The sequence below is a fragment of the Rhyacophila brunnea genome, unplaced genomic scaffold (genome assembly GCF_057557595.1).
Source record: "Rhyacophila brunnea isolate RB1 unplaced genomic scaffold, BYU_Rbru_1.0 scaffold_7, whole genome shotgun sequence".
Lineage (NCBI taxonomy): Eukaryota > Metazoa > Arthropoda > Insecta > Trichoptera > Rhyacophilidae > Rhyacophila > Rhyacophila brunnea.
In genome coordinates, this window is record NW_028233339.1 from 605,453 (window position 1) to 631,747 (window position 26,295).

Here is a 26,295-nt window from a genome sequence, read left to right on the forward strand (position 1 = left end):
GGGGCCGCGTCCCCCAGTTTGAGAAGTACTGATCTATAGGATCTAAAAATATAAGTCAAAGGTGTGAAATAAAGTAAACAACAGAAATCCACAATCTCCACTAATAAATTAGTTATCTTAGTGCTGTAACAGTGGCCGAGCGGGCGCGTGCGCAACTCAAACGTATAACCGTGTGTGAAATGTTCATAGACTGTTCTTTTTTGGGCATTTCACACATGGTTATGCTCAGTTTCACGCGACGCTGCCCGTGCATACACTCTGACCAAGCACTTACGCTTCTGAAGCAGTATGCAAATACATTAGTGAAGATAGATCTACAAAACGATTCATTAATGGCTAATGGTGGATTCCATTTGATGGGGACAAAATTCTTTTTAACATTTATTTGTAGTACATCTTAATTTTTACATTTCAACCGATGCAAGTTTTATCTCACATTCAAACAACAATACATTCCTACCGGACCAGACATAGTGATACTATTAATTTTAAGATATATGTAATGTATAAAATAGCCAAATCCTATTAATTACGTTCTACATTTACATATAATATAGTTCAACAAAAGAATTTGGAGAAAAAGTAGATAAAATAAAAGCAAATAAATTTGGCAGTCTTCAAATATTAAATGTTGCCTTTAAATAAATATGTTCTTCCTTCCCCCTGATGTTACTCTAATCTCTCTTGCGGCGGCGATCTGATTCCTCCTGTAAAATTAACAAAATTTAATTTAACTGCATATTAATGTGCACCATTTAAATACACTACTTCCACGATATTTCATAATCAAAATGACAATTGCAAATGCTGACAAAATAAAATGACGGGAAAATTCTATGGCAAAAATAACTATCCATAATTATTATAATGAGATAGAACTATGAACAATAAGTAAGTACGTTATGTATAAGTAATATTATATTATTACCTATATTAATAGTTTATCTCACTTTAACTATTGCTCGAATTAAAAAATAAGAACGTTATTTGGTCTAATTTGAATATTACAGCGACTGTTGCGCATTTCAAAAATAGAGTAGCTCTCTCTTAATTTTAATCTACCCAAGTGTGAATCAAGATCTTGCAACAATAAATGCACTTGCTAATAAAATTGTGGAGACAACAAGGAGAGGCCTTCAGAGTGACGGAGATGATAATAAAATAGACCTGTATTACCTTTTGTGTAAGAATAATGACGAGGCGTCTGAACACTCCAATGAAGTCAATGAAAAGGTCAAGCGAGTGGGAGACAAAGTCTTTGCTGCCGGCACGACGCTTCTCGATGATGAGCTGTGTGTCATACAGGATGAATCCGCACATTAGAACCAATCCGAGGTAGAGGTGGGCCTGTCAACAGAAAAGCATTTGTTTAACATTATTTATTATACAAAACCACGATTCATAGGAGTTCATGGCTAATGAGGTTTGAAATTGTATCACTGAACTATCACTAATTATACAGAGCCACTGTCAGTTTTAACTACCGTGGAGATTGTGCAGTACAAAACCTCCACCGCACATGGCCCTACAACTCAATCGATAATCGATGGCCACGAGTGCCCTCCGCGAAATGTCAAAATCATTTTTAAATATCGTCAAATCGAAAAAAAAAATCGCGAAATTAGCGAAAAACGTATTCTACGCAAATTCTATCGTACTGATTCCACTTTTATGCATGTCCACCATGAATAATTGACCGTTAACACAATAATAGAGAAAAATTCTATATAATATACCACCAATTCATGTAGTTCTATATATTTTTATTTTCTGATAAGTGACAAATCAGTAATAAAGTGCAACATTTACAAACAAAACAGCCACGATGTCCGAGCGGTAATGTGCCTGCATATGAATTCGTGGTACTCAGATTGAAATCCCGGGTCTGGCAAATTCACACATTGTTTTTCAATATGATTGAACCCAAAGCATGCCTAATAAGTTGAGCAAGTGGATAAAACATCCATTTCTCATAAAAAAGTTAAGGAACCTCTTCGTGAGGCGGCCAAGATCCACATCGTATCCGGTTCGTGCCATATCACACTTTACCGTGAAATGTTGTATCGGAAATATATAGTCGAATATTAAAGACCGTCCAACCTCTTTGGGCCGTATAGTACCGAGATAGAAATCATGTGTAAATAAAACATGACCGTATATAGCTCAGTGCTATATATCTTTCCGATAAGAAAGCTCACAGCGAACTGTGCTACGGTGGAATGTAATACGTACAACTTAAATGTAACCGATCCACATTGCTATAAATGATAAGATGTGTTGATTGGTGTATAAATATTACAGAATTGATCAATACATAGTTATCTTCCTATCGGATAGCACATAAGCAAGTATACTCTACCTACACGCTGCAGGTAATCTTTGGATAAACCATGTTACTAAACAGTTGTTATTTGTCGATGGCTATTTATTTCCAGTAACATTGCTCTTTCTTTTTTGCAGACATGGAAATTGTTTATCTGACGGTAATAAGGGGTAACTTTAACTACCGTGTGGTAAAGAAAAGCAAATCCACCCATATATAAATACATTTTGCATCAAGGGTACCACCATAAAATGAAAAAATTGTAAACCACTGTAATCACAGACAAGTTGCAATAAAATATAAAGTAAAAGTAGAATGATTATCACTTTAGAAAGTAAGAGAAAGTAAAAATAAATTGTTATGATTTTTTTAAACACATTTAAACCTGTTTAATATAAATAATAATACATACTATGGTGGTAATACATAAATTTAGTTATAACAAATACATTGGTTGGATGCTAAACAAGTTTTTGACGCTGTTTTCCATAGTATACATGGGTTTATATGTTACATTTACATTATATGTTTACATCGGTTGAAATCACAAAGGGAATTTTATATGCAGTACTGTAGAGTAGACAGGTTTGGGAATGTGAATACAGGATATTTTCAATAAGGAACCATTTTTTCAACATTATGATTACTGGTATCTCCATCTCTACTTTTGGTCAGAGAGGAGGTATCTCACTATACGGACTTTTTTGCAATTGTGGAACTTAGAAACATTTTTTTAATTTCAAGAATATTAGATTTTTTAGTCTTTCACTTTCCGGGCGAGTGCTTCACCCTCTAAGCTATCGGTCTGTCTATGATTCATGCGAATTCAAAATCAAGATCATCCGTTACAAGAAGTTAGTAATGTCATTACCTTAATTGATCACTGATTGCTTCCTGCGCATCTATTTTATACACAAGACTGCTATTGGCAGTTATCAAGGATAGTTGGTAGTTTATCATATTGAGGTATTATAATTGTTACAATAAGTTAGCCAGCCATCTAAAACGTAGTTATAAGAAATAATTTAACCGTCATGCTGAGGCATAACAAGTACCTATGTACCTATATGACATAATGTCAAATGCATTTTAAATGCCATATTTTATCGTTTGGCATGACTGGTATATATGACATAATGTCAAATGCATTTTAAATGCCATATTTTATCATTTGGCATGACTGGTATAATAATATTATTCTGTTTTATTAGATAGATAGTACAAGTCTTAATTTATTATTATTCAACATTGTCTTATCTGCAATTTTATTATCACAACATGAGTTGTCATTACGATTAACTATGAGAACTTTGATATTGATTCATTTCCATGGCAGTAAAAACAAAGAACCAGCATAATGGTCAATTGCCTCACCTGGTAGAGGAGCTGTGACCTCAGAAAAATGTTGGCGAGGGAGAGCACCGCAATGGAGCTGAGCAGTGTCATTAGGGTGCCCCCGAGGAAGAGCCAGCGGCCGCGGTCGGCCAGCATGGCAGCCATCGTGAACGATACGAAGATGAGCGACGTCCCCGCCAGCGCCGACACCACGATGGACGGGTTCAGCATGATTGCGTAGCTCAGAAGGGGACCCAGACCCATGCCTGCAACAAACATATCATTAGCACAACACACACTTACGGAAACCTTTGAACATATTAAATTTAAGGGTGTCATCATTACGATATAAAAAATATAAAAGGGTGCTTTGCCTCAACAGTGCGCTGTTGTCAATCACTAAGAGGGCTCGCACATCAGAACTCGCCACATGCGTCTTACGACGAATTCGTCGATGTGACGTCATCGTAAACTAAGAAACAAACGTTATCAAATGGAGCTTCGCAGATAGGCCGATGCAACTCGACGCTGCGACGATCCTACATGCAACATGTCGCATTCTGCTACAGCCTGCATGTTGTATCTAAAAGAAGTCGACTCCGCGCAAGCGCACAGCCCGCGGCCATTTCTGTCTCTATCTCTGTCTACACTGTCATCTCGCTCATCGCTGGTCACCGCGTTTGACGTTTGTTCATACAATCAACACAATAAAAATGGCAGACGAGAGACTCTCCGATGCGGCGAATGTCGATATCGCTAGGCAGATGTGCGAGGTTTTATCAAGGAACACCGCCTGCCCGTTCTCGGAAGCTTTGATTTATGGCGGTTAGGCACACGAGGCGAGTTGTGATGTGCGAGCAGTCTAAGGCATACCATACAACTTTCACAGACGCGCACCTTGTCTCGACACATACAGGTGGGCCGTGTATCCATGATGCTCCTCAAAGGTAAGATGGCCGTTGTTGGTGACACAAAGTTGGTGAAAGGCAGGCACACATATTTGTTTTTTTCCTAATTTGCAATGGGAATTTAGAGACAACCAACCGCTTTGACTCCTGACCATTACATCAGTTTTGGCTGGACATGGTGGATTCGCTGCCAAACTCTATGGGCTTGGACTTGTCACCAGACCAACATGTCCTTATATGTCCGTATAATTTAGTGGGATATTTGACATTGTATATCGTTGTAATCTTCAAATAATTTGGCTTGTAATTACTTGTTGCAAAGCGCAAACAGTCATCAAGGCGATCATCCGTCAGACATATCGTCTCTGTTCTGGCAGAACACACTAACTGGAGAATACTAGTTTTGAGTAATTTGACTTTAAAGTTGTTAAAATGTTTGAAATGGTCTATCACATGAGTTTATTAAGTAATCGTAAAAAGGATGACTTTAAAATAAAGACTGTTTATTTATTAACGAGGTTTCCAGACGGTAAAGTTTGAAATAAGGAACATTTTGGTATAACTAACTCAATGTAATTTTTTTCAGTTAGTGTCTTCTGCCAGAACAGTGACGATATTTCAATTAAAAAATGTCATATGAGAAAATGATTCACATAAATATGTACTTTCAAAACATGATAAAATTCGAAGATAGCCATCCTTTAAATACGAGTATTAATTCTCTGTATTCAGTACTTTCCATATATCAAAAGATTTCAATTGTGTCAACATAATGTCATTTTTCAATTCAATCAACTGTAATTCAAAATTTCCCACATCTATTGGAAAAACATTGCGATGGTTTGAGCTAAGTATTAATTCTCTGTATTCAGTACTTTCCATATATCAAAAGATTTCAATTGTGTCAACGTAATGTCATTTTTCAATTCAATCAACTGTAATTCAAAATTTCCCACATCTATTGGAAAAACATTGCGATGGTTTGAGCTAGACTTTGTACATTATTTACATGTATCAAAACCAATTTGTCCAACAAGAATATTAATTTTTTTCATCCACGGTTGTAAATTTTAAATATGGAAATCATTATTTTCAAAATTCACAATCTTGGGATCAATTGGGATTGATCGAATTTTGGGTTGGGAACCCTTGTAATCTACTGTATTAACAAACCATGAAGCATTTACACCATTATCATTCTCCTAAGTTCGGGTACTAAACTTGGATACAGTGAAGCAAACGTTTTTAAATTGGCCATTAAATATTACTTGCCACAGAAGTACATCCACAAAATGTTGCGCTCACACAGTGTTGCCATCTTTTCAAAGCGGAATTATAGTATTTGGGGAAAAAATATAGTACGCGTTGTCATCTGTTGAAAATGTATAGGTTTTTTGTTTCCCAGGAAAAAATAACGGAGAATTTGAGAAACTCCGAGACCCTTTTTCATTTTGGTATCTCTTCCGACCAAAAATGCTTACCGAAGAATTGAAGAAATTTACGGGATTTTTTTACATTTTTCGAACAAGTTCTCCAAATCTTCTTATATTGCGAAATTATAGAACTTTGCACCAATTCACCAATTTATCAAACGGAAATATCGACATTTTAGTACTTTTTACACATTTTTCTGATATTCCAAATTATAGTATTTTGGGCGTACTATACCTGTTTTATATTGTACATAGACATAGTATGCGGACCAAAATTATAGTACAAATACTATAATTATAATATGGTTGGCAATACTGCGCTCACATGTAAATTTTATTCATGCCGTGGTACATTGATTTACTATATAGAATAAATAGTACTTTAGCAAATATCACATAAATTTGATGCATACACATTTTCTTATAGTTCGTAAAGCATTCGGAGTCGTTCATTGGTCTGCATATTTGTATAAACGGTATGCAGCCAATGAGGTATCGCATGATTAGTGCGGAGTGACTTTCAGCGAATCATATTTTATATTGGGTTTGCCCAAACTGAAGGGGCAATGTACGATTTTCGTTTGCAAGAACGTCTCCATGAGCCTTGCCTCGCCCTTGCAACTGTATTTATTAATTTATGATAAATATCATGCAATTTTCTATCATAGGTGCAAAACATGATGAATATGGGCATAGCATATTAGACAATGAAAAACGTTACTGTTAATAAATTAAAAAAATATATATTTTACCTTCAAAATATTTGAATAAACATTGATGCAATGTGAATCTTAATTAGATTGGCCTCAATTTCTAGTCAATCTTAATTCAAGGTTGCTTTTTCTTCTGAAGTTTTATAAAAGATGGCAAAAAGAAATTTGTGTTAATTCTATTGTCCTACAACAATGTTGTTTGCAGTTTTGGTATATAAATCCGGAATGAAAGCCTAGATATTGATGTATTAGTTTCTTATCACTGCATATTATGCCATTTAATGCCAGATAAATTAATAAATTCAAGAGTTTACTATAAGCAGTAAGTGTGTAGAATTTTAAATGTTGATGCAACTTCCATTTTATATTGTCGATCAACTTTCATCATTCACCACCGTGGAATCTCACAGAAATGAACAAATTAAAGGTTGAGCAAAACCGCGAAAGAATCGAATTTGTTTGAATTTTTGTCAGAATTCAGAGTGTCGAGCATTGGAAGCCATTTTCCAAATTCGGTATGTAGGTATCCATTAATTGTTTGCTCAGACACAATCTGTCCGATTGAATTTGACAGAGCAAATATTGGTTTTGCTTATGTAAATAATAAGCCATGTATATTTATTTCCCGTAGATTAATATATTTTTTGCACTAGGTATATCAATCAAGCACAGTTAGCATGACAATAACATGGCATTATGCATTATATGGGATCAAAATTATTAATAAACTGTATCTCTACAATAAGATACTATTCCGATGTATTATCATCGACTTTGGAAAAAATATTGCACCTGTTAAAAAAATTGGGCAAATAAAATAAGTAATAAGTAAAATATTTCAACTATGAAGAAATTATCAAATTTAGTTTATTATGAAGATAAACATGCAATGATTGTAGGAAACAATAGTATGGTGTCTTTCCTCATAAAACACCTGTGAATTTATAGCATCTGTTACAGTACATGTGCATGGATTTACTTGCAGCAATGGTGTGTATTTTAAACTGTCGCGATAATAACTAACACGTAATAGTACTGACTGTCTCGCCAATCTCATTCTTCAAGAGTAAGCGAGACGCGATGTTGTCATTGTATGGTACTATTTGACAGATCATGAAAATCGGTTAACCGCAAAATGAGTCTCTGCGTGGCGTAGTTCATTTTTTTACCGGCAGGTTTGCCACTATCGTTCAGAACTTTTTTGATTCATGTAATCTTGCAACTAGTACGATAATACGTATTCACACATGCATTTTCTTGTTATGGCCGCGATAATACGTACTGTCTAATCCATACACGTGTTAACAGGGTATTAATCACAAACTTGCACTTATTGCATGTCATTTTTCATCAACAAAATTTGGTCGAAAAGGACGTCTCCCATTTAGAGGAAATGAAAATATTCCTTGTTGGTAAAAGAAAGTCTACTTCAACTTGTAAATATGTGCATAAAATAGAGTAAACAGTGTATTAAGTATGTATGTATATACTTATTTCATTAAAAATAATGATGTTCAGATAGAAAACAATTGGAAAATGGCCCTATGGCTAAAAAGGTTGTAAATCCCTGGTGTAAGACAAAGGTGTATAAAAATAGAACCAGCCAAGTGGAAAAAAACAGATGTTTTTTGCATTATCTAGATCCGTTAAAAACTATTCTAGATAACAAAAATATAATAAAAAATATATTCATTTGCCAACACAATAATATTATGGTGAATATTCAGGGTCGATAATGAAAAACAAAACAGTTTTTATTAAAAACCTGTTTTTGGTAGGTGATTACTATAAGTTAAAGTAAAAGAACATTTAAGTTGCTCTGTAATAGGTATTGCATTCAACAATATGCCAACTTATGGAATTGTTAAGATGGAAAGCCGTTTCACTATAGGTACAAATTATTCATTGAAACTTATGAAAGTAAATTAATATGTTTAATACCTATGCGTTGCATAAACACAATGCCTACATTCGTACACATTTTCAGGAACCAATTATGTACGAAAGTCGAGAACCACCTGTACTTGAAGACACATATTATACCTGTACAAGTATAATACCCCGTTTACACGTGCATGGATTCACTGCTGACGGTATGTGTTATTGCGGGCATAACAAGAAAATGCATGTGTAAACATGTATTATCATGCATGTTGCAAGCTGAATCAAAATAATTCGGAAGCTTCTCAATTTTCAAGCGTCATTTGGGATTATTAGATATCTGCGCCTGCGCAGTCGAATGATAATGGCGAACCTGCCGGTAAAAGAACGAACTACACCGCGCACTCATTTTGTGGTTAACCGATTTTAGCAACCTGTCAAATAGTACTATAAAATGACAACATGGCGTCTTGCTTACTCTTCAAGTATGAGATTGGATTGCGATAGTTTAAAATACACAAATGCAAGTAAATCCATACACGTGTACAGGCGCTATAATACCGCTTAGTATGAAGATATCATGTACTTTGTAGCCGGGTTAAAAAAAAACATGGCATCCAATATGAATCCGTGAGCCTTGTTTATTATTTAATTTGAAGGCATAATTTTGAGGATATTGAGTGCTATATATAATATTATAACAAATAAAAATATTACATATACATTGGTCAGTGTATTAATAAATTAAGTACATATAAGAGAAAGTTGACTATTAATAGTTCTTTTATCATCAGATATAATCAGATATAATAATAAACATTAAGAATATCAAATGACACCAACAGTCAGTAGCATTTCATAATATTACGTTTGATAAACACAATTGGCCAACCACTGCATTATCTCAAGTCTTATTAAGATAACAAGGTTTACTGAAACACCACTTAGCAAAAAACAAGGCCAATGTTCTTATGTTGTTTGTTTCGCCATTGTATTATTAGTAGACATTTGCAGTACATACCTGCTAGGAATCCGAACCCGAGAAGGTATCCAAGGCGGGTTTTTGTGTTCTTTCCATTATCAGGTGTAGCCGTGAGCAGAATTACTAATCCAAGGGCTCCGAATGTGCTGAGAAGACCAGCTTTGAACCATTCTGAGTAGTCAACATACGCTCCTCCTGCCGCAGCAATAGAAGTCAGCGTCAAACAGGCGTATACGTTTTTTAAATGTAAACGAACTGGTTCCTCGCTGCAAATAATTCAAAATATAGATCAACACGTCATTACCAAAACAATATGTCTTTATTATGCACTACACTGATCGAATTTCACGACTTTGTACTCACAGCCGATTATTGAAGGAATTCATAAACGACGTTATCGTCGGTGCCATTTTTAGGTATTGCTAAAATATAAGGATGAACGTTGAAACGACAATGACAACAGTGAGTGGCAATTTGATAAATTAAAATTTAATACACGTCATTCGATAAAACGACGATTCGAGAACTTTTGATTGGATAATATGGCGTCACGTCGTAGTATCGTACGCTTTCGGCCGAGATCGGCAATAATATCATAGACAATAAAAAATAAATGAATGAGATTTAAAAAAAAATATTTTTCCAATTATTCTATTTTGCACCTACTTCCAATTAAATAATCATCAGTTTCATACCCCAAACACGACTAAATATCTGCGATATGTATAAAAAAAACTGTCCACTTTGGATTAATCTTTCAATAATCATTATTTTTTCTTTTATTTAAAAAATCCTCGTCTTGCATATTTATATCCTTTTTACTTAATATTATTTTCACTTTAATAGGTTTTGCAGTAAAAATATACTAGGTATATTTTGAATAAAAAAAAAATTTAAATGATCTTTATTGTTTATGCTTTATTATATTTCATATTTTTATGTTACCTATCCATTTTCCACTTTACCAAAAATACCAACGTAGCAATACGACAGCAACATTTCAAGCGTGACAGAAATCATAACCTCAGAATTGTGTCGTATCGTGTGCTCCAATGTTATGAATATTACACGTGTGTAGTTAGTTTTTACAAAAACCCATCAAAATGGGGAAAAAAAGTAAAATCGGGAAACAGCGGAAAGATAAATATTATCAGCTCGCTAAGGAAACAGGTTTGTTATTTTAAGAATGTCGATAAAATCAATTGCTTCAATTTCATAACCACTAAACTTTTTGACATCAGCGATTTAATGTATTTTGTGTATGCCGTTGTTATGCTATCGTTTTGTTTCTGCTTTCAGGTTACAGATCTCGAGCTGCTTTCAAATTGATTCAGCTGAATCGTAAATTTGGTTTCTTACAAAAATCTCGAGTATGCATAGATTTGTGCGCTGCGCCGGGAGGATGGATGCAAGTGGCTCAGCAGAACATGCCTCTGTCGAGTATCGTCATAGGCGTGGATCTCTTCCCAATAAAATCCGTCCCCGGCTGCATAGGTTTGATTGAAGACATAACTACAGATAAATGCAAATCCTCACTTTCAAAAGAACTACAAACATGGAAGGCCGATGTCGTCATGAACGACGGTGCCCCCAACGTCGGGATGAATTGGATTCACGACGCATACCAGCAAGCGTGCCTGACTCTGAGCGCTTTAAAGTTAGCCACACAATTCCTGAGAGAAGGTGGTTGGTTTGTCACAAAAGTTTTCAGATCCAAAGATTACCATCCACTGATTTGGGTGTTCAAACAATTATTTAAAAAAGTCTATGCCACAAAGCCGCAAGCCTCACGTAACGAATCAGCTGAAATATTCGTCGTCTGTCAATATTATACTGCTCCCGACACAATCGATCCCAAGTTTTTGGATGCCAAATATGTTTTTGAGGAACTGGACATTGAGCCGAAGAATAAGTTGAATGTTATGCACCCAGAGAAGAAGAAGAAAGCTCGCGCTGAAGGTTACCCTGAAAACGATTACACTCTACATCACGCCATATCCGTTGTTGACTTTGTGAATAAAGAAAATGTTATAGATGGATTACAAGCTGCTTCACAGGTATATATTCTACTTTAAAATAACTAAATAAAATGGCTAGCTTCATTGATGCATAACTTCAATATCAGTGGGTTACGGAGTGTTGTAGATAACAATTTATTTGCTTAGTCTTGAAATATCAGTGGTAAAAGATCCAACATAAATAGTACACACTAAACACACACACAAATGTATTTGTTTCAATTAAACTAAGACTACAATCAATGTATAAATAGTATTCGTTAGTTTTGAAATTCAATTGAACCCTGTCTAATCCAAGCCAGAGTAAATACTTGTCAGAAAATATCTAAAATTATGCCATCAACCTGCATAATTATTTAAGATATTTTATAGATAGGTACTTACCTATAAGAAAATTTTTTATTGATTGTGGTTTGGTATAGACTGCCCTTAATGAATTTTAGAAAAACTAACCAACACTTTTTGTAATATATTATTCATAATTTAACAAAAACAAATAAGTGTGCACTATTTTTGTCGGATCACCCATAGCAGACCTAATTTATTATTGTTTGCTTTAGACAGGGTTTGATTGAAATTTAAAAACTAAGCAGCACTATCTACAAATTTATGTCGAATCCTAACAGCCTACCTCCACCCCTCGCCACTGAGATATATTATTATGTACCTATTTTGTTGAAAATAATTACATAATATATCTATAATAGTAAAAAGCGCCGGCTAGACGCTCATGGCTTATGACAAGCTTGCCTGCGCAAACCGGCTTGTATCGGGAAGCCCGTGTGTATAGATGGGAAATTGCAGTAGATCTTTCTGTCATTATATTGCTGTGTTTGGAAAAATCCAAATTCATTTTCGCTGTGTAGGTATAACCTACTCTTGATAATTGTTGTGATAGGCTTAGGTTTTTTTTCCGAATACATATTTCCTTAAGGGGTGGGGTATGCAGCACCGCTGCAGGCCGTGCACCGCTGATTTACTTTGATGTGTAGAAGTAGGTATAGTGTATTTTTCTCACAATTTTAGTTTCTCGCCTAAATTTTGCAACTTCTAGTAGATTGGGGTAAACCTTTGTGAAATATTATATACACTATAATACTCAGGGTCTTTCAGAGAAAATTCGAGACTCAGGACAACTGGTATTTCTGAGCCACCTCATCCAAGTTTCAAAACTATAGGGAAGTAAATATAAAATGCCAGCTTTTATTTATGGTATACAAAAAAACATTCAACAAAACTCATTGTTTTAATTTGAATAATGAATGTTTTAAATTCTTTTCAGTAGTACATATTTTGATACATGTAATCAATAATTGTGTTAAAATATTATTCAAAACAATCCTAAAATATAAATTTACCTATGCTGCCTGTAGATAATAATAATAAATAATAATATATTGTTTTTGTTAAATTTCAGATCATATTTGATGATGAAGATATTTCCACACACCCCAAGACTACACGAGAAATCAAAGAATGTTGCAAAGACATCAAAGTGCTCGGCAGGAAAGATTTGAAGATTTTAATCGCCTGGTGGAAAGCCATGAAAGAGTTTAAGAAACAACAGGTATGCATGTTTTGGTTATATATTATTTTATCAGATATTTTTGAAATTACAACACATTCATAACTCTTGGTAAAACACGATATTGGGAATTCATAGAAAAGAAATACTTGGGGCAGTTCCTATACACTAGCTGTATCACCCGGCGCTGCCCGGGAGTTACGTAGATTGCAAAGGATTGAATTTAAAAAAGTTAAAAAAATATACTATAAGGGTAAAAGTAGGGACTTCCTTAATAAATTCGTAAGGGGTTCGTTGTGTTGTTGAAGGTGTAACTATGGCGAAACCTGAGCTCGTGCCTGGCTCACCACAATAGCTCACTGTACACTGATAGGGTTACGGGAAGCCGTGTATACCGTTTTCAGGTAAGAAAGACTAATGTGCTGAGCTGGGTGTGCAGGAATAGCTCACTGTGGTCTGATAGGGTTACGGGAAGCCGTGTATACCATTTTCAGACCAAGCAAGACTACTATGCTAAGCTGAGTCAGAGCCAAGCTGGCTCAAAGTTAACTGATTGTTCAAGGCCGTGTATCGCCTTATATAGCAAACTAGGCGACCCCTTCCTCGCCGTCCAGCTGATAAGGCCGGTGCGTTTTGGTGGGGGACGCCCGATAGTAGGAACGCGCGGTGGTGGGGGCGCCCGCGCCAACTGTAGGTGATGTCCGATATGCGAGCGAGAAAGTATTCGGAGACCTCGCGCTATAATACATAATATTAGAGATTTTTATTTTTTTGTACATTTATTGCATTTAAATATCTTAAAAAGTAGTACATATTCAATTTATTATTGTAAAACTGTCCCCGGTGTGCAACGGGTTAAAACTGAAATTCGATACCCCGACCACGCACTCCGGCTCTGATGCCGCTATATACAATTATTGTCTGTGAGTGAAGCATTCCGATATACGTGTAACGCGTCGTCCGCGCCAACCTGGCGGTAGTGATATTTGCATCTAACTTTGCCATTTGACCTCCGATCGAGCTGAAATAAACGCAAAATTTAAATGTACACATTCTAGCGACATTTTCAAAAAAAAATTTCAATAAACATTAACTTCCGCGTTTCAAGCCCTGTACGCAGCGGCCTTTTTTCCGCAAAAACTGTAAAACTGTTCCCGAGGTGCAATGGGTTAAATCTGAAATTCAAGACCCCGACCACGCACTCTGGCTCGTCGGCCTTAGTCTACTGTCCAAATTTTGTCGAAATCCGACTGCGCGTGTGGATTTGTATAAAGAAAAACCGAAGGACGGTACAAACAACAAACATTCAAACATATTCTTCAAATTATAGTATAGATAATTAATTATGTATTATGTTACATTGTTTCTTAGGAAGCTGATGAAGTGGGCAGTATAGCTGATGCGGAAACGGGAGATGTCGGAGAAAAAATGTTGACTCTCGATGAACAGGAAGATCAAGAGGATGAGGCGATATCGAAACAAATTGTGGATTTACAGGTATGACATAAATTATGTATTTACATTCTCATACTTGGCTAAAAATGGATTGCTGGATTATTTGTACCTTTTTAAACAAAGAATTTGGACTATTACATGCATGGGCGGCTGGCTCCTGGGGTCAAATAGTCAATGACCTCCCAAAAATAAATATCTTACAATCTATATACATTATACAATGTCAATTATCTCCTATATATTATTATCCTACGCCTTTTTCCGTTTTGGCGAGCGATTGTAACGTGACGCACGCTAATTTGTATGAACGTGTATTTAACCACCATACACACACACACGTATCTCAACTCTCACAAGCGTTTCTCGGTCAATTTCATGAACGCCAAGATTCATATTTCTTAATAATATTTCTTTCTCTCTCATTTCCCATATGTGAGAAGGAAAGAAAGCACAAAACACGCCTTTTTTTCATATTGTTTTATCGCTTGCATACACTAAATTTTGGTCATTGCCGAAAACGAGACAGCTATACTATTTTCAATATGTAAAATGAAACAGAATGATGTAAATTTTTCCTTAAATGTTTCAAGAGTTTTGTTCTGTGATTTCAAGGTCTCATTTGTGCAGCAAACCTTTTTATTCTTATTTGTTGTCGCTTATTATTTCAAACTGACCATTGTTGTCTGAAAGTTTCATATGTTATTAATTGTAGTTCAGCTTAAATCCAACCTTTGAGTAAAACCCATCGACTGCATTTTCTGTATTAAACCATTGTATACAAGTTACCGATTAAAATGTAATCTGCTATATTAATCATAAAGTTACCTTCTAATAAGATCAGTGGAAATATAAAAAGTGTTTATATATAAATGATCCCGCCATTCCATAACACTAGGTATTATAACGGAGTTTTTATTAAATGTGTTTGATTGTTTTAATCTTATGTTCTTAAATAGTATTAAGTACAACAGTTATTAGGTGTATAAATAGACACACAAAGTTTATTTTTTGACCTAATTTACAAAAAATTATAACGTGTTGGGTGCAATTTCGGTTAACGATGAGTTGACAACGTGAAAAATGGAAATTTTTTTAAGGGTAAGTAACCTACATATAAAAATTTCTAGTACTTCTTCTATAATGTATAAAAAGCTAATTTGCAATACGTCTTTTAAGTATACAACGAAAAGGCAAATTAAAATAATATATTCAAAATTGACCTACCCCGTTGTCAGGCTTAAGGCCGCTATTGATTACATGTGAGTGATTTCAGTATGTTTCAGTACGGTTGAATTAGTAAGTTAATAGTTCGTCTGCTGTTAACCTTATTGTCTGGTTATTTACTTATGTATTGTTATTTGTGATTTTAAAACTACTTTATTAGGCTTCTAATGGTAAATATATTTCAAAGTACACGGGTGATCCTGTTACAGATGAATCTGCAATGCAAAATCACGTTAAGCTTATTTAATCATTAGCCTTTTTAACTTTATTGTCAGCTTCACTTTCATATAACATACAGGCTTCTTCTCCATATAAGATTTTTTTTCTTCAAAACTATTCCAATGTTTGTGTTTTTTTTTTATTTTAGGAAGAGGAAAGCCGTGAAATGAAACGCAAGAAGAAACGCGCCAACAAGGAGAGAACAAAATTAAATGAAAAGATGAATTTGAAAATGGTTCTCAAAGGAGATAGCGGCCCCGTAGAAGAAGTTGAAGACTTATTTAAATTGCAACAAATTAGGAATGATAAGGTAAATTATTAGAAGGAAAAGTCAATTAGTAAGTGTAAATTTGATTATGTTTGAACTGAAAAAATTGAAAAGATGTACTGTAATTTCTTTTATTTTGTTAACTGTCAATTCATGGTGGAACTGCATTGTATTGTTGTTTTTATTTAATAAAATGCAATTTTTTATATAGTACTTATTCCACTTTTAATTAATATATTAGGACCGGTTTCGTCCGCTTCAGTGGGACATTTTCGACTAAAATTCGAAAATGTCCCACTGAAGCGGACGAAACCGGTCCTAATATATTAATTAAAAGTGGAATAAGTACTATATAAAAAATTGCGTTTTATTAAATAAAAACAACAATAAGATGTACTGTATTTCATGCTTATGTTTTTTCAATTGATTGCACTGTAAAGCCGCATTTAGACCAAGAGAATTTCGCTGGAGTGGGGGAAGAACAAACATTTGCTCACTTGGTCTAAATGCGGCTTAAGGCTTTTGACGCTGTCAAAAAATATTGCACTTGACCAACCAACACAGCAACTGACTCCTCTCTGGTAAGAGTAGGTATGTAGTTGAAATGCAGCTGTTGTCACTACCTGGGCAACGTTGTCTTGGACACCTGACATGTGTTTTTGTGATTGTTTATTTAAATATTCTAAATAATGATAGATCGGTGTATTTCGCCGCCCTTTCGCCAATCATTGAAACCGTCAGTCGTTTCACATACTATTATAAGCTACATTTGTATTTTAAAGTAAATGCAATTCTGGTGCATGTCGAAAATGTTTCGTATGTGAAATGGTCAATATCTGCACATTAATAATTTCATGGAATTGACCGTTTGAGGGAATTTCAAATGATCTGCTAACGCGTGCATATTGTGACAGATGCTGGCGGAATTATTGTGAAGTAGGCCACAAATAAATTCCTAATTTGAAATGACTTTTTTTAATTGACTACAATCCGGTATTGATCTTGGCCGCCACACCAAGAAGTTTCTTAATGGATTTTTGGTAATACAAGAGATGGGTATTAACCACTTGCTTAACCTATTGGATCCATGTTCTGGGTCCAAACCAATGACATTAATATGGACGAAGCATCTGGAAAAAAATGACACTCACTTTTTTGTCGGGTCTGCCGAATGGCATAATTCATATTTTAATATCAATATCGCTCGCTCAAATGAACATTGACACTAACTAGAAACACTGTTCTAACGCCATTACAATAAAGGTGATATTGCTATAAATTCCCGATGCGTGATATCGCATAATGGAAATTGCGTGAGGTCCAGCTATACATGTGCGAATGTCGCTATGCGCGAATTTACTTGCTAGCTACTGTACTGAGTGCGTTGTCCATTAATAATGTCATTGGTCCAAACACACATTGAAAAACAACATGTGAGAATTTGCCAGACCCAGGATTCGAACCTGAGACCCACGACTTTATAAGCTGGCATGTTACCGCTTGGCCATCGCATCAAATGACTTATAGCTAATTTAAACATTGTTCTTATTTTCTTCTTCACTTTCATGTATTTAGGCTCCGTCTTGTGGAGAATGTTTTCTTGGACACTTTAGTTTTATCAGTTATTTTATGTTTTAACAGGACTTGGTAAGAATAACAGAGCAGACTCCTGATATGGTAGCTGAATCAGATGGAGACTCAGATGAGGACCTGAAGATTCGCCGCAAATTTGCCCGCTACAGCGAAGATTCTCGCTTGGACAGTTCAGGACGCTACTACAAAGACTCCGAGAGCGAGCTGGAGATGGACTCTGAATCAGATGATGACGGCAAGGAAGGATTAGGTAAAATTGACAAGTAAATTTATTATATTAATGTATATGCGGCCAAATTTTAGCTATTAAAAGCTTAACATGACATCAAACATAACACCCATGACATGTCAGAAGATATTAAGAATCGCAGAAACTATGCAGGGTTCACATGTTCTTCCTTTGGGTTATTGTGGCGGGAATGAGGATACTGAAAACCTTCTATGGCGGGTTTGATCAACACATTTATGTCCTCAGTTAAGAGATCTAATTACATATATTATGTCAATACTTTGTGTGCAATAGGAATTTGGCAGAGGGTCAAGTGTGTCACTTTAGTTAGCGTAAAGCCCCGCTTACGCAGTTCACTTTTGATGATCATCGCGGAGGAATCATCCGCCGCACGTTCATCCTCGGATCATCGAAGGTGATCATCCGGAATCGAAATCGAATGAAGTTGAACATGTTCTACTTTTCAACCATCGCGGATGATTGCAAAAGTGGCATGCATGCACAATCCGCCCCTGACACTGTCATCATATTATTTACTTAAGTACATAAACTGTCATTCTGAATTGAAAACAATCCGGTTACATAAATACTTGTACTAATGATATTACGTGACATTACCCATGATTTTATCCACCAATGCCTCTTTTTCCTATTCCTATTTCTCTCTATGAAATTTCTGCATTCATACAACAAATGTTCACTAATTGTTTGAATTCCAGCTTGCACTGTTATTTCAGTTGACGCCATTTTGAACACGGTGACACGTGTAAACAAGCAGTATGCAATTCCTTGCGGATGGTCATCTGCAGTGACTTGTGTAAACTAGCCTTTAGATCAGTGGTTCTCACGTAAAATTTAACTGTGGCCCCACAATTAATTGACATTAACAGTTCTATGGAAACGTCTGGTGGCCGCACCAAATTTCACTTTTGTTGTGATTGAAAAAAAAATGTATCAATTTATTTATAGACAAGTCCATTTAATAAAAGACATTTTAACATTTTAGTACTTACATATCCATTTATTTAAAAATAATGCAAATGGAAATTACTCAATACACCTTCTTTCCAATGCAAGCCGCATGGCTGCTTCTAAGTTTACGTCTGTCAACTAGCTTCGATATTTGTTTTTTATGAAGTGCATTATACTGAATGATCTTTCACAGCATACAGTAGTAGGAAAAATCGACAATATTAATAAAGCAATTGTTGCCAACTCTTTGAATTGACTTGATTCTTATAACTTCGATTGAACGTATAACTTCGACCAAAATTTTTCAACTGTGTTATTATTAAAATGGTTTTTAAGTACTTGGTCATGACTCATTTCCAATAACGCATATTTAACATTCGCCCAGTTAATTAAATTAAATACTGAAAATGATGTTGGTGGCCGCACATGTGAACCACTGCTTTAGATGGTTGTAAAACAGTGAAGTGCTTATGCAATTGGCACAATATGTAGTACCTACTTAATTATTAACTCAAACAAAGATTTACATACATATTAGTTTTATTAGGTAATTTTATTAAGATTCAAGATTTAATGCAAATTTTATATATCATGTGTAGTATACTAACTGAAGTACCTAACTTCGCATGAGGTCACTTTGTAGATTGATATAGGTACATTTAACTTACTTAATAGCCCGTTTACACGTGCATGGATTTACTGCCGACAGTATGTATTATAGCAGCCATAACAAGAAAATGTACTTGTAAACACGTATTATTGTGCAAGCTGCAAAATTGCATGCAGGGATCAAAAAAGTTCAGTGGCTTCTGAATATTCACATGATAGTTAGAACTTGTGCGATATCTGCACTTTTGCGTGTAAACAGTTGTTATCGTGATCATGGCCCCCACATCCTGAAGCAGGACGTCATACATATCGATAAGGTTATGGGCAGTATGATGTTCTATACTTTAGTGTTCCCTAAATGGTGTCCTCAGTGGAATCTCAGGGTTCCGCAAAGTTATAAATATTATGTACTATGTGCCGTGAATCATCTTGAAGTAATATTATTTCTGTTTTTCACACTGTATCAGATCGTGGAGTTAGGGGTGACATCAGTGAAGGTCACAGTCAATAGAATGTAATAATAAATGTAATTCGAAACAAAAATAACTGGTTTTCAATATGTTTAATTGTGTAAATACACAAGTTGACAATATAAATTGTTTCAGGATTTTCGGATTCAGACACCGAAGACAAAAAGGCAAAGAATAAGAAACTGTTGGAAAGAAAGAAATTGCAAGCTGCGAAAGCGAAAGCCGGCGGAAAGAAAGTGAATCCACTGCTGGTAGATCTGGACACTCGCGATGCAAAGACTAAGCGCACCCACAAAGCTGACCTATGGTTCCAAAAAGACGTCTTCAAGAATCTCGAACAGGACGAAGATGAGGAAATGGAGTTGGATAGGCTGGCGGACATTTACAAAAAGAAAGGTGCGTATGCCTACTAGATTCTTAAAAACAGACAGCTCGATCATGGCTAACAAAAGATATTATGTGAGCTGATGCTCAGTATGTAAGTATGATAATCTCTGGTTACTGGAGTCACAATTTGTATAATTATTTTCTTTCTAGAGTCAATTCTCAACGTAACTAATATATTCACAATTAACACTGTGATATGTTCAATGAGTCCGGAAAGGATTTATATACAGTACATTGTGCCTGTTACATAGTAGCGTAGTTTTAATTACATTTGCCAAAAACTGTATATTATCTTTTCATTGTCTGTTTCATTTAAAGCGAGGACCTAATGGGTTTTGTCGAAAGGTTAACATAAAGGTCCCCCTAATAAAAGTCTATTAACATAACCTCTATAGAAACTGGCAATTAACTTTTTTTTACATAACGATGACCCAGTTACCCGAGATCACAAGAAATGACCGAAAGTCTCAAGCGATATACAGTGTGTCTTCTATATTGCTGCTGACATGTTATAGCAAGAAAGCAGGAGCAGGAGCTGGGGCCATAATGGTGTACACTTGACTCGATTTAAACTACAAAATTATCATAATACATACACATTCTTATCCAATATCATGATCCCTGTAAATCGAGAGTCAACTGAACGTGAAATAGCAGGAGATTTGTAGTGAGATATAAGGATTACAAGGATTAGGGAAGGCCGCTATGATTTGTCAGCCATAATATGGAAGTTGTACTAAATTGTCTTAGTTGGTATTTCAACCCTTCAAAATGTGGTGATTATTAGTCTTGTGTTCTTAGAATATCACTCCGTTTCTTTATCTATTGCATATCATGTTACAATGTAATATTATGTAATTGATAGACAATGGACTACATCAAGGAATATAAATTCATTATAATTCCCTGATTGAGTTTATTTTTTGTTATAAAATTTGATAGCGATCATAACATTTACATTTATTTTAGGTGGCAAAATAATTGGCGAAGATGATTCAAACACCGAAACAAAAAAAGATAAAAAGGCATTGAATAAGGAGAAGTCAAAAAAGAAGAGCCTTTCAAAAGACAGTGGAAACTCTTCAGGCAGCGAACATTCCGATGCAGAAGACAATGCTGATGACGTTTACTCCAGCTCAACGGATAGTGACTACGACATGGAGAAACCGGCTAAGAGACGGAAAACTGACCCAGACGGTGGACCATCCGGAGGCAAAGCTGGAAAGGGCGGAAAGGGATTCGAAGTTGTGAAAAACGACGACGGTAAGTAAACTAAATTCCCAAACTTATTTGGCCCACTTTTCAGAAAAAAAAACTCAAGGCCCCCATGGAATATTTATTCTTTAAACAAAAAAACAGAAAGATGCTGTGGCAAATTTGTATTCCTTTGTGTCTATATATCTATATTTTTAGTAAAATTTTAAGTAAAGGAAGATGGTGTTATAAATAAGATGATGCCTATATTGAAAAATTATTTATTAAAATCAACCTTAGTAACATTCGTATTAAACATGGAAAATTAAGAAAACACGAAACGTAATTAAAATACAAATTACCAATCAAATTGACTTGTAAGACATCGTTTTCGTTTTTAGAAACTCTACCACCGAGTTAAAGAGTTTATAAAACCAATCCAAACACGCACCTTTTGAAAACTAACGTACTTCTGTATGAAGCAGCAAGTGGATTTAATTTTTCATCATTTTTTCTATACACAATACAAAACAATCTGTCATTAAATGAAACATATCAATGTTATAATTTTGTGTGATCATTTGGAAAATATAGAAATCACTATGAATTAACTGTAATTTACACAACACGTCATGAAACATGTACAAATAGGTTTTCGAAATTTTTCTTCTGCTTTATTTTTGCCCAATCGCCAACTTTGCGAATCACCATTCTATAGAATCGAATTGTCTGCGATAGTAACAGTGATTATTGACAGTTATTTATCATTCATATATGTATAGAGTTCATCCTAGGAAATTTGATCAGTATGAGTCCTTTTATGAACTAGCACTCGAGTCTATATTACATCTTTACAAGAAAGGTTAGTACTTTTTTAGTTTGAGTTAATGTTGCAACAGTATTAGAATTAATCCACAAGCAGAATGAGAGCGATCCGGCACGTGTCATTTAGTTTTAATAAAAATGCTCTGCCGGAAACGCTGACACTTCTATAGATAAAGATGTACCGAAACTTTTATTTCTACCGATTTTATTTCATTACAATGTCAACAAATTAGCCAACATGACACCCTATATGTTGATCGTAACACGTTTAATAATACTCATTACAAATCAGAGAATTAAAAAGTTAAAAACAAATAAATTTCAAGATTACTATCTCAAGATGTCATTTTTTTATCTTGCATCTATAAAAAACCTGCGTGTTTATTTAGTCATTTTATTACGAATTCATAATCCCGTTTTGACGTATTTATTTCTGGATATTGGGCCTTTGCAACACGTAAAAGGATATATGTACATGAAAACCCCCTAGAAATACTCCAGAGGGTATTTTAACCCATGTACCCATGTATGTCTTGATGTCCACCCTACACACCACCTACAGTTAGACTAGGTTCGTAAAAACACCGATTGCTGAATTGTAAATGAATTCTTCATTGTTTCTAATGCTATTATGTACATACAATGATAATGATATCAATGTGAAATCATTTTTTATTTTAGATATGAAGCGTTTAAAAAAACTTGTCAAAATGGACGAAGAAGGCTTAGCATTAGGGACATTACTTGTCACATCGAATAAAAGAAAGCGAGACCTGGTCGATGGCGGATGGAATCGGTATGTTTTCAACGATACCAATCTTCCTGACTGGTTTGCTGATGATGAAAAGAAACACATGAAAAAAGAAGTGCCGGTTCCGCAGGTAATAATTCTCTTAAAACACTTTTAATTATTATAGTTCTTATGTAATACATATTCAACTCACGTAGATGTAAGGGATATACTTATATACTTCAACAAACAAACAAACATATACGATTGATCAGTCTTCTTTAGTCATCATTTTGGCCATTCCTATTCAGGATTCCTATTCAGGATCAGCCATGATTTTTTTTAAGTAAATTAATTTATACCTAGTAAATATATTTATGAAGAAAATCCAGTGTTTTTATGAAAACTTTAAAGCTAGATGTGACATGGAAAAATGCTAGACTTAACACCACATGCTAAATACGATTTTTACAGGCTAGTTGACTACTGAAAAATGTTAGATCTTGCAAGAAAAACACTAAGATGGCAACGCTGCTCCTTCATGTCTCCACTGTTCTTGGTTTTTTCGTTGCCACATACTTTCACTAAATTTGATTATCTCGAACACCAATCCTTTAGACTTTTTAATATAATATCTGTACACTGAATAATAACATTTTTCATAATTGGTAAAATATAATCTTTGTTTAATCCACAGGAACTGATTGACGAGTACAAGAAAAGTTTACAAGAGATAAACGCTCGCCCAATAAAGAAGGTGATGGAGGCTAAAGCCAGGAAGAAGAAGCGCGCCGTCAAGAAGATGGACAAAGCAAAGAAGAAGGTGGAAGCTCTCATGGATAATGTGGATGTTTCCGACAGGGAAAAGGCCAAACAAATCAGACAGTGAGTTCATATTACATTTTTATTTTCGCTATGTATGTACCTACATACTTTTTTTTTTGGATTCTATTCCATTTCCAAGTTTCATATGAGACAAACAAAATTAATGTATAATGTGATTTCTTTATATAGTATATTCTACATGCAATCAGTCATGAAACACATACATGAAAATCTTCTTCATAGTGTTGAGTCTTGAATGACTAGAGGATGTCAATCCATAAGTTTGCATAGACAACAACAATGTCTTCAGCATAGGAATTGCTTGTGGTCCACACTGAATATGACTACCCTAAGGATTGTCTTATCTGCCAGCTTTAAGTATTTGAATTTTCGTGTGAATTCAAACACATTTCGAAACAAAGTTATAAACTATTATAAAACCATTAAATTTAAATATTGTTAAATTACTACACTCTCTCACTCCTCACCTTTTGGATGCATAAAAAAATTGCTCTAGGTACCTTTCGCTTGAGAAAATTGTGAAAATTGTTTGTTAAAATAAACCATAGTTAACTAACCAGTTATTGTTTGTTCGAAAAGAAAAACGGCTTTTCTTGTTGGATTTAGGATAGAATTTGATAAATATCTGTATGTATGTGTCCTATTTTAAAATTAGTGGGTTACTGTCGAACAAGAACTTCTTGTCCACGTGTTTAAACTGTGGACTAAAAATCCCCTCCAGTGCAGCTAATCGCACTTCCCTTTTCAAATGAGGAATGCCCCCAAATTTATCATATCATTTTACGCTCCCGTGATGTATGGATCTGTCTATTAACGTAATGTGAAGCTTTTTATAATAAAACTATGTCTACAACGGTCAGGAGTGATGTTAGATTTATTAGTAGTAAACTTTGCTTTATTGAAAAAAAAAAAAGAAGTTACATCATAGCCGATACATTATTTAAATACGCTTCTAGCACTCTTTGCCGCCATGACAGATTCGTGACTAGAAGTCTTTTACATGTGACTACAGTGACTTCCTGTTATTGCCGAATTCTTGTTGTCGGACAATAGTCAGTATATTTAAGTACTAACCAGGTATTTTGTCTCTGGTAGTGGTCCGGTTAATAAAGACATGTTACTGACATAATATACATAAACTGTGCATACATCCATTTATAAATACATATTCTGATTACATTTTAATTTGTAATCTGAAACATGGAACTATGCATGAGTTATATTTTTGATTCATCGTTTACAGGCTCTACAAAAAGGCAAAGTCAACTGGCAAGAAAGAAATCACATACGTAGTAGCGAAGAAACACATGACCGGCAGAAGGATGACAAGGCCATCGGGGGTGAAAGGTCAATACAAGGTTGTGGACTCCAGAATGAAGAAGGACCTGCGGGCGGCTAAAGCCAAGGAAAAGACTAAGGGAAGGAAGAAAGGAGCGTCAAAGGGCGGAAAAAAATTCGCTAAAGCCGGCAAGCCAAAAGCTAAGGCAAAAGCTAGGAAGTAATCATAGTTTTTAAAACTATAATTTTACATAAAATAATGTATTATATATTATAAGAATGATAAAAATAAACTATTAATTTTGGACAGATGATTGTTTTATTTTATGATGTAATTATGGAACCTCCTACATAAGACCGTAACTGCAAAATGGTAACTTTTTAAAATTATTTATTAACTTATTTTTAAAATTACTTAATAAAGGCAATTAAGTAAAAATTGCCAAAAACACAGTTCCGACAATTTACTTAGTAGGTGTCGATATAGTGAACTTTATACAGTCGAACTTGGTTATTCGAGGAAGATGGGACCGAGTGAATTTTCTCATTATAAGCGTTACTCGTTATATCAGAGAATAGGTATTTTTAAATGTGCGGTCACATGACACAAAAAGTCGAAAATAAAAAATCTGAAAACCATCGTAAAAATCCCCGAAACAAGCATGGAATTCATAAACTACAAAAGAAGTTGTTTATTGTAATGAACGCTGGTAGGTACCTACTGACTTCATAAACCTTGGATTTTTGACGTATTTCAACCATATGCGTGGATACTTTTTCAGTATTGTCGGCGAAAACACCAATTAGGTAGGTACTTAGACATTTAAGTAGTGTCATAAACGTATTGCGATCCCGGCGGCATCCTGTCAGGTCGAATT

General features: G+C 34.9%; 2 protein-coding genes across 2 annotated transcripts; one reads left to right on the forward strand and one right to left on the reverse strand.

Moving 5' to 3' along the window:
- Nucleotides 1-368: 368 nt before the first annotated feature.
- On the reverse strand, nt 369-10,132 carry BI-1 (Bax Inhibitor-1). Its single transcript, XM_085957889.1, has 5 exons — nt 9,939-10,132; nt 9,615-9,841; nt 3,698-3,924; nt 1,177-1,347; nt 369-707 (listed from the first exon to the last, which is right to left on the reverse strand). Exons 1-5 carry the CDS (start codon nt 9,983-9,985, stop codon nt 675-677), a joined length of 705 nt encoding a protein of 234 aa, XP_085814015.1. The 5' UTR covers nt 9,986-10,132; the 3' UTR covers nt 369-674.
- Nucleotides 10,133-10,581: 449 nt separating this feature from the next.
- Nucleotides 10,582-25,726, forward strand: LOC147064363 (pre-rRNA 2'-O-ribose RNA methyltransferase FTSJ3). The gene is made up of 11 exons (XM_085957890.1): nt 10,582-10,745; nt 10,875-11,632; nt 13,011-13,160; nt 14,490-14,615; nt 16,165-16,326; nt 17,926-18,127; nt 20,293-20,553; nt 21,514-21,807; nt 23,245-23,444; nt 23,991-24,178; nt 25,383-25,726. Exons 1-11 carry the CDS (start codon nt 10,679-10,681, stop codon nt 25,639-25,641), a joined length of 2,667 nt encoding a protein of 888 aa, XP_085814016.1. The 5' UTR covers nt 10,582-10,678; the 3' UTR covers nt 25,642-25,726.
- The last annotated feature ends 569 nt before the right edge of the window (nt 25,727-26,295 follow it).